Source organism: Nicotiana tabacum, chromosome 23 (assembly GCF_000715075.1).
Source record: "Nicotiana tabacum cultivar K326 chromosome 23, ASM71507v2, whole genome shotgun sequence".
NCBI lineage: Eukaryota > Viridiplantae > Streptophyta > Magnoliopsida > Solanales > Solanaceae > Nicotiana > Nicotiana tabacum.
The window spans coordinates 111,758,617-111,768,430 of NC_134102.1; the positions used below are offsets into that span (position 1 = coordinate 111,758,617).

The 9,814-nt window shown below is 38.7% G+C and overlaps 1 protein-coding gene across 1 annotated transcript; it reads left to right on the forward strand.

Annotated features, from left to right (window-relative positions):
• Window positions 1–507: 507 nt before the first annotated feature.
• On the forward strand, window positions 508–5,388 carry LOC107767658 (putative protein phosphatase 2C 27). Its single transcript, XM_016586735.2, has 4 exons — window positions 508–1,486; window positions 2,494–2,688; window positions 3,661–3,866; window positions 4,480–5,388. The coding sequence occupies exons 1-4, from the start codon at window positions 1,280–1,282 to the stop codon at window positions 5,036–5,038; spliced, it is 1,167 nt and encodes a 388-aa protein (XP_016442221.1). The 5' UTR covers window positions 508–1,279; the 3' UTR covers window positions 5,039–5,388.
• Window positions 5,389–9,814: the final 4,426 nt, after the last annotated feature.

The following is a 9,814-nucleotide window of genomic DNA, read 5'->3' on the forward strand; positions in this document are numbered from 1 at the left end:
CCAAGGGATTTTAGGTCTATTTCGTCCTTATTTAACACGTTCACACACCATAGTCTATCAAGTTGATGGTTATGTGCCAACACTATCCCAAAAATAACAACAATAACATATTCAGTGTATTCCCACGGTATGAGGTATGAGAAGAATAATATATATGCATATCTTACCCATACCTCTGTGGAGGTAGAAAAACATTTTCTAGCACCTTACCCTTAACAATCCAAATTAGGATAGAAGAGTACCTTATATAGTCAGCCATCAGCAAAATCGTGTCAAATTGTCCAAATGTTTGATTCTATTGGCCTATTGGGTCATGACATGCCTCTCAAATTATGGCTCATACCATGGCCCAAAAGCCGAAATAAGTTCTCCGCTTTACAATCATTTCCATTTTGGGATGGACTTTCAACCTTAGCCGAAAAAGAGACATTCCAATGAATATCTGCCACGTTTATCCTCGAGATTCCTAAGGCACTTTGTCTTTAACGGCTGTTAACGAACCTACCCACGCTGACTCTGGAAGGAAACCAATACTCGAAATCAAACCGTCCGCTTATCAAGCGCCAAACATCCAACGGTCAGGTAGCATTTTCGAAACTGTTCAGAGAGCTATCCGGTCAATCACAAGTCTCCAACCAATAAAATCCGAAAACGTGTCAGTCAACTCACGCATGACAGCTACTACATCCACCGGATTACCTGCAACAGCCGGTTGCCAACCGCAATCATCTGCCTTTATTCTCTGTTCTTTGGTTTCCCCATTTTCCCTTTTAGGAGCTTCTCTTTTTTTGGAAAATTTCTTTTCCTTCGTTGTGAGAATCATTACAATCATTTCGGGTCTTGCTTGAATCGTTTCGGTATTCGGGTCTGGTAACTTTGTTTCAATTTCAATATAGTTTTGATGATCCTTAAGTTGGTCCATAAAGATCCCTCTTTTAATTAGGTTCCTAAATTATGCCTTCAAATGGGTTGGTGAAAAATTAACCATTTTTGTGCGTTTTAATTATTTTTGATCGGTTGATTTTTAATGATATTAGGCGGTTAAGAAAGTGGGTTTGTTTCTGCTTATTGTGATCTAGGAAGAGCTCAAACGGGTCTCAAATTGGTCAATAAAACTGAAAGATTAAGACTTTTAATATTGCCAAGAGATTGAATCCTCTTATTTCCTTCGATCTGGGGATAAATTGAATTTTGACGGAGTATTCAATTTTTGGGGTTTTTAAGGAATCTTTTTTGGCTCTCAAGATTTGGTTAAGGAAGTAGAGTTGATGATCTTGGGATGCATATGGCTGCGGGCACTGATTTTTCACCGCCATTTGGTATATTAGAAGAGGGCTACAGTAGTCAGGAGAATACATCTTCTGCAAAAGATGAATTGCGAGAGGGATCAGGCGAGCTAAAGCAGACAATTGGTAAACCACCAAGGCACCTATCTGTCGGACGACATTCATTAGGCTCTGTTGCATTTGTAGCAGCGACGGATTTGGTAAGTTATTAGTTAATTAATGCTTTGGTCTTGCAGCTACTGTTTTATCTCCTAGCTGATTTACTTTATGCTACTTTATTATTTAGTGTTTTAGTCTAAGCAAATTTTTTATCTGAAACAACTTCTCTGCCTTCAAGATAGGAGTAAGTTTTGTGTACACACTAACCTCCCGACCCCGCTTGTGTGACTATACTGGATTTTTTGTTGTTGTTGTATCTAAGTAAAAATTTAGTTAGAGGTTTGTCCGAAGTCCTTTAGTGAAGGCAGTTTATTTTATTTTAAAATCTGGTTATATAGCAATGAATTCTAGTCTGTGTAGTTCAGAGGATGATTCCTTCTTTCTGTCCTATTGAGAGGATGATCCCTGACCATCTCTTGTGGTGTTAGATCAGAGAGATGACCACATCTAGTTCGAGGTTGGCGTAACCTAACTTGATGACACTCTTATAGAGTTTTCCAACCTGAAATGTTTTGTAAAGCATCTTTCTTGCTCGGTGATCAGTCAATGAAATCATTCTGGATTTGCACATGTATATTGGAGCATAACCTTGTTGGCATGAGCTTCAATATATAGATAGCAACTTGCTAGGTGCTTTCGTATAAGTGACCATTCCAGCACTCAAATTCCCCATCCTTTCTTCTCTTCCTTTCTTGTGCAGGACTTTACATTATTTTTATGTGTCCTCTAGTTTTGCCCCATATTTGTTGTATTTTTTGGGGCCCTTCACCTTGTTGCTCTATGACAAGCCTTGTTCATCGTCTAGTTCCCCCCCCCCCCTCCCCCCGAACTTTTTTTTTTGGGGGGGGGGGGGGGGAGCACATCTGTATCAGCATCTGAACTTCTACAAGTTGCAGTAAATTATCCTTTGATGCTGGCTAATAACAGCATTAGTACCTTCTATCAATCTTCCTTCCTGTCAATTAGACTATTACCCTCATACTTTCAAAAAAATCTACAGTAGCTTAGATTGTGCAACTAATGTTTTTTTCCTCTTACATTTTGCTAGGATCTTGAAATCGGAGTGAAAGTTTCACTGTACCCTTCAGAAGAGAACTCAAATTTTTTGCCAGTATTCCGTTCTGGAAGTTGTGCTGAGAAAGGACCCAAACAGTACATGGAGGATGAACACATCTGTATGGATGATCTACTCAATCATGTTGGTGACATGACAGGTCTAACTTCACCAGGGGCGTTCTATGGGGTGTGTAACTTCTCTACTTGTCTTTTGGATGGTATAGCTGTAATGCCACCTGTTATTAACTCCTGCACTTCATCAGCCTAAATGAACTACTTTTTCTGCTGGATATTCTCTCCTTATTCACTCAGCCTTAGGTCGAAACAACTTCTAGTTTATTTTCTGTCGGATGAAATTAGGAATTAGCTTAAGCATGTCGTAATTCGAGCAAATTACCGAATTTGTTTGATCAGTACGAGTGTTAAGGACTTCAAAATGATCTTGGCTGTGTACTTTTATCAAATCAATCACATTAGCAAATGGAGATATCAGGGGTGACCATTTTGGGCTTTATTTTCTTTGTAGTTATCATGTGGGAAGAGACTGTTGTGGTAAGCAAAAAATGGCCAAGTATATGTTGAGGGAAAAAGCAGAAGGAACACGAAATAGCAAAGAATCAGGAGCTTGTTCAGAGCTCACTAAAAAATATTTATTGAACAGTAACATATAAGGCAATGTACAGAATTATTCCTAAGATGATTTTATGAATCTTATGCTATACTGCAATATCTCCATTCATATTTTTAGAACTACAACAGTCTGAGTTTTCATAATCCAGAAAGGACTCGTAAACTCTTCCTTTTGTTGTACACCAAGCAACTAATGAATCAAAATTATTTTATGTTTTAGAACATCGAAAGCTTTTTAGTGCATACTACTTCAAAAAACTCTGAATATTCTGGACTTTTTCCTCATATCTTTTAAATGTATCAAAATTCTAGAAATTCCAGGACAAAAGAAAAGAGAAAGATTCAAGAAAGACAAAACTGACTCAAATTTACACTGCATGTGTACTAAAGCAATCTTCAAATTCTTAATTGTTGGCTAAATCGGCTTTATTGTGTTTATCTAGGATGCATGATAAATGATATGCACATGTAAAACATGTACAGATGCAAACTGTTTGCATTCTTTTAAAGTGAACAACTTTCTAAGCAGGTATTTGATGGCCATGGGGGTACAGATGCAGCACTATTTGTTAGGAATAACATTCTCAAGTTCATACTTGAGGACTCCTGTTTTCCCCTGTGTTTGGAGAGGGCACTCAAGAATGCTTTTCTGAAAGCGGACTATGCCTTTGCTGATGATAGTTCCCTCGACATATCCTCTGGCACTACAGCACTGACAGCTCTAATGTTTGGAAGGTTAGTAAGTCTGCATCTTTATCGTCTTAAAGTTCTTCCATCTGGACTTCTCTTGTTGAAATGAAAGATCCCTCAGTTCTAGTGACTACTGATCTAGTGACTGCTGATGTTTCTGACACTTCTTAGAAAAATGTACTTTCGGAAGGGAAAAATAAGATCAGAATCTCTTTCTTTGTTATTTGTCAAGTTTTTGTTATTTATGGAAATGAATGAGGATATTTCTTGGACCGGCTTGTGAAGTAGAATAAAGGGAACTGCATTGATTTTGTTTCCATATTTAAAGTTCAAAAATATGTATATATATATATATATATATATATATATATATATATATATATATATATATATATATCCTTCATTCACACTAATTCTAACTTAACCGTCAATATGGGCCTAAATGTGGAAATTAATGCAATATTAGGCTACCATAAATATGCTTCACGAACTAGTGCCAGTGTACAAATTGCTTGGTCTGTTTCGTTTCTTCTAGATTCCTACATCAAGTGCAAATGGCTTAATTTGTCAAGTTTCTTTATCATATGTACTTGATCAAATTTTCATTTCAACAAAGTTCGTTGCTTATTAGTGTATAACACGATTTGATCTTTTGCAGAACCATGATGGTTGCTAATGCAGGTGATTGTCGCGCGGTGCTGGGGAAACGAGGTAAAGCAATTGAGCTGTCCAAGGACCACAAACCAAATAGCACGTCTGAAAGACTTAGAATAGAAAAACTTGGAGGAATCATATATGATGGATACTTAAATGGACAGTTATCTATAGCACGTGCGTTGGGAGATTGGCACATGAAGGGCCCAAAAGGATCTGCCTGCCCATTGAGTGCAGAACCAGAGTTGCAGGAAACGTTGTTGACGGAGGATGATGAGTTCCTTATCATGGGTTGTGATGGTCTTTGGGATGTTATGAGTAGCCAATGTGCCGTTACACTGGCCAGGAAAGAACTGATGCTGCATAATGATCCTGAAAGATGTTCAAGAGAATTGGTCAGGGAAGCCCTCAAGCGCAACACATGCGACAATTTAACAGTAATCGTGATTTGCTTCTCTCCAGATCCTCCACCTCGGATAGAAGTTCCTCAGACTCGAGTTCGTAGAAGCATATCAGCAGAAGGACTGAATCTTCTAAAAGGAGTACTGGAAAGCAACTCATGAGAAAATTCTGGGAAATGATCAGAACGTCCCTCTTATCAATAGCCATTTGGAAAGACAGATCATAACTGGTGAGGGACATTTCTATCGCCCACCCCCACCCTGCAGCAGCAGCTTCCTCATTATGGAAATTCACTCAGGCTTATAGGCAGGTTTTAATTTATCAAAGCCCGTTGTTGTGGATGTGTTGTATCAATATAAGATATACTTACTGTATAAGTTCCAGCTCCTTTTTCTTGCTGTACAGATTCCAGAACCAACTCCTTGTTTATCTCCCTTCTAGTGCATTTACTAAGTATTAACTATTAATAGATTCTTTAACGCTTAAAAAATAAAATGTATTCATTTTTGAATAATATTTTATACTGCACTATAGAGCTTTCTTATGATGCAAAAGTTAATCCAATCTAATAACGGTATGCTGGAATTACTAAACACGTGTAGACTGTCAATGGCTTTGATGCCACAAGTGAAAATACAGAATAATAAATTTTCACATAAGAGACCAAATGCTACCTACATACCAGCCTAATCTGACATGTCCTCAGCAAATGTGCCAACAACGGTTAGACTTGTTTGGTACGAGAGATAAGAGATAATTAATCTCGGATTAAATTGAAATGAGTTTATTTCACATTTAGTTAGGATAAAATCGTGGTATAACTCGTGAGATTAATTATCCCAAGATTGTAGTATTTTTTTATTCCCTGGGAAAGTGGGATAACTAATTCCAAAATAATTAATCATGAAATAACTTATTTCCCAACTGAACGACTCAAGAGATTAGTTTCCTTACAATGAGTAAATTCCTACGCATTGTATGTCGCCACAGTCATAAATTCAAAATTGGTTGAAGCTTGTCAAACAAGAAGCATTGGTGTCCTATATGTTGGGAATAAACCCCCCACATAAATAATATTCATGGTAATAACAGTGGAACAATAATATAGTATCGAAATACGGTAATCAACAAAAATAAAAAGAACAGCAAGGACACAGGGATTTTAATGTGGGAAACCCTTCTAAATAAGAGGGAAAAATCACGAGCCCGATAGGAGCAAAGTAATCAACTAATAATGATGAATTTTATACTCAGTAGTCCCGAGTAAAGTACTCCAGGGACCACTACACACTCAAGAGAATAACCTTCTTTTAAGATTCTCACCTCACTACAATATCGCTCACACTCTCTATTTTTCATCACATACTACACCTCCTATGAATACCTCACATTGCTCTCTATGCTCTCAGATATATTTCTCTCTGAGATTGGTGTGTTAAATGAGAAGCTGAAGCCTTCCTTTTAGAGGAAGAGTGAGCGTCCACTCCAACCAATCAAATTGATTAGTTTGCAAACTATTGTTGCCAACTTACCGATTTGCTTTTGTTTCAAATCTAGATTTACTATCAGATTTGGTGTTTTCTTTTTTATTTTTATTTTCTTTTTCTTTTATTTTATTTATGGGGATGGACCCCACAAATCTCCCCCTCCAGACTCATCCTCCTGAAGAGGTAACACCGGACTTCTAACTTGAGTGCATGCCGATAAGTTCTTTGCACAACTCAAACTTGCCCCTTGATACCACCTTGGTCAGCATATCTGCAAGATTCTCACTTGTGGAAATCTTCGGGACATGTAGAGATTCACTCTCTACCTTTTCTCATATCCAATGATATCTCACGTCAACGTGTTTGGTCCTTGCATAGTACATGGAGTTCTTGCTTGGGTCTAAGGCACTTTGACTGTCACAATAGACGACATACTCCTTATGATGCAAGCCGAAGCTCTTGAAGGAATCATTTTAGCCATATCATCTCCTTACTAGCTTCAGTAGCGGCAATGTACTCTGGTTCAGTTGTAGAGAGTACGACACACTTCTGCAACCTCGACTGCCATGATATAGCTCCCCCATTGCATACATCAAGCTTCCGACTGCTGAAGAATAAGGAACTCTAGCCATGTTCCCTTTGTCAATATCACCCGCCATATCAGCATCTGTATAGCCCTTCAAGATTAGATCAGATCCTCCAAAGCACAAACAATCTCCTGTGGTACCTCTCAGGTACCTGAGTATCCACTTGACTACTTCCCAATGTTCTTTTCCAGGATTTTCAAGAAACATGTTGACAACACCAACTGCGTGAGTAATATCAGGTCCAGTGCATACCATTACATACATCAAACTTCCGACGGCAGAGGAATAACGAATTTTGGTCATGCTCTCCTTTCCCTCCATTATTGTAGGATACATCTTCCTGCTCAACTTTAGATGTCTATCAAGAGGTGTGATGACTGGCTTAGCACTCTTCATGTTGAAGCGTTCTAATACACGTTTAATGTACTTCTCCTGAAACAACCACAACTTTCTGCTTGTTCGCTCTCGGACTATCTTCATCCCTAAAATTTGTTGTGCTAGGCCCAAGTCCTTTATGTCAAAGGACTTAAACAAGTCTCCCTTCAACGATGCGATCAACTCCTTGTCTTTTTCTACAATTAACATGTCATCCACATACAACAATAAGATAATAAAGTTATTGTCAGGAAATCTTTTGAAGTATACACATGGATCACAATATGTCTTTATGTAAGTTTGACTTTTCATGAATGAGTCAAACTTCTTGTACCACTGCCTTGGTGCATGTTTCAACCCATAAAAACTCTTATTCAATTTGCACACCATGTGTTTCTTTCCAACTACTTCAAATCCTTCTGGGTGCTCCATATAAATCTTCTCTTCCAAATCTCCATGAAGAAATGCAGTTTTCACATCCAACTGCTCCACTTCAAGATCTAGGCTAGCTGCTAAGCTCAAAATTATTCGAATAGAAGTCATCTTGACAACATGTAAGAAGATTTCATCAAAATCAATACCTTTCTTCTGTTCGAAGTCTTTTACCACCAATCGAGCTTTGTATCTTACTAGCTTGCCATTTTCATCTTTCTTGAGTTTAAAGACCCAATTGCATTTGAGTGGTCATTTACCCTTTAGAAGTTCAACCAACTTGTACGTGACATTTTTCTGTAGATATTCCATCTCTTCTTGCATGGCTCTCATCCACTGGTTCTTTTCTAGATGAGACAGTACCTCCTTACGACTTTCTGGCTCCCCTTTATCACTGATTAACATACTTTGTGGAAGGGTACCTGCATGACCTTACCCTTGGCCTTTATGATCTCCTCGTAGGTTGAAGTTCTTCTTCTTCTTGCGTGGGGTACTCCACTTGCTCGACATTATCATCAAGTTGCTCCCCCTGCTCAATAACATCACAAGGTTGCTCCCCATGGCCGGCAACCTCGTCGGCCGTACTTTATGCACTTGTGGGATAGTTAGAAGTAGAATGAATGGTAACAAGGTTATGGATTATACCATTCTTTGCCTTCTCTGACTGGTCATCTGCAAATCCAACTTCACTTTCTCGAAAGACTACATCTCTGCTTCTGATGACCTTATTTTTTACAGGACCCCACAATCTGTACCCGAACTTTTCATCTCCATATCTGATGAATATGCAGGGAACGAATTTATCATCCGTCTTTGTTCTCTGCTCCTTTGGTACATGTGCAAAAGCTCTGCAACCGAACACCTTCAAATGTGAGTAGGACACCTCTTTGTTGGTCCAAACTCTCTTTGGAGTGTCAAAATCCAATGGAACTGATGGACTCCTATTGGTCATGTAATAGGCTATCTGAACTGCTTCACCCCATAATGACTTAGGCAGTTTAGCCATTCTGAGCATGCTTCTCACCTTCTCCACAATGGTGCGATTCATTCTTTCAGCTATACCATTGTGTTGTGGGGTTCCAGGAACTGTCTTTTCATGTCTGATCCCATGACTTGAACAATACTCTTAAAATTCCCTTGAAGTGTACTCACCTCCATTGTCAGTTCGGAGATGCTTTAGCTTTTGTTAACAAAATATTTGTTACCGCACATCGATTCAATTTTCATTGGACCACAAACATCATAATATACCAAATCAAGTATATTCAATTTTCTTTCAGACGATGTATGAAATGAGACTCTATGCTGCTTACCAAATAAACAGTAGTCATAAGGTTTTACCGTTGTACCTTTGGCATAAGAGGTAAGTGATTTCCTGGCAAGAATTTGCAATCCCTTCTCGCTCATATGACCCATTCTTTTGTGCCGCAAATCTGCAGAAAATCTCATTTTGTGTCGCGTTCAATTCACCTCGGCATATTTCTGCATTTGTCATGTACAACGTGCCACGAGCAACTCTCTTTGCAAACACCAGTGATCCCTTGGTGAGTCTCCACTTTTGATTTGTAAAATAGTTCTCGTGTCCATCTCGGTCTAAAGCAATTCCCGAGATCAAGTTCATCCGCAAATCAAGTACATGTCGCACGTCATTTAGAACCAATGTGCATCCGACATTTGTCTTGATAAAAATATCACCGATCCCCGCAATCTTTGAGTAACTCGTGTTACCCATTCTCATAGTGCCCAAATCACCTGCTACATATCTGCAAAAAAATTCTCTTACCGTTGTGGCATGGTAAGAAGTTGTTGTATCAACCACCCATTCCGACTTTAGACCTGCCAAGTGCATGCATTCCTCTTCATCATTTATAAAGAGGACAATATTATCATTGTTTTTCATCATGGCGGTTGTGTTGTCATCATTCTTCTGGCCACTGCTTTCACCTTTGCCCTTTCTTAGATTTGGGCAATCTCTTTTGAAGTGATCGGTTGATCGCAATTGTAGTAATTTCTGGCTTTTGATTTAGATTGGTTCTTGGACTTCCCACGACCTCCA

Bases quoted from the DNA above. Each gene is read 5' to 3' on its own strand.
- LOC107767658 (XM_016586735.2), top strand. From the start codon at position 1,280: ATGCATATGGCTGCGGGCACTGATTTTTCACCGCCATTTGGTATATTA. The intron at 1,487-2,493 runs GTAAGTTATTAG...ACATTTTGCTAG, and splicing joins TTGTAGCAGCGACGGATTTG to GATCTTGAAATCGGAGTGAA. The intron at 2,689-3,660 runs GTGTGTAACTTC...CTTTCTAAGCAG, and splicing joins CACCAGGGGCGTTCTATGGG to GTATTTGATGGCCATGGGGG.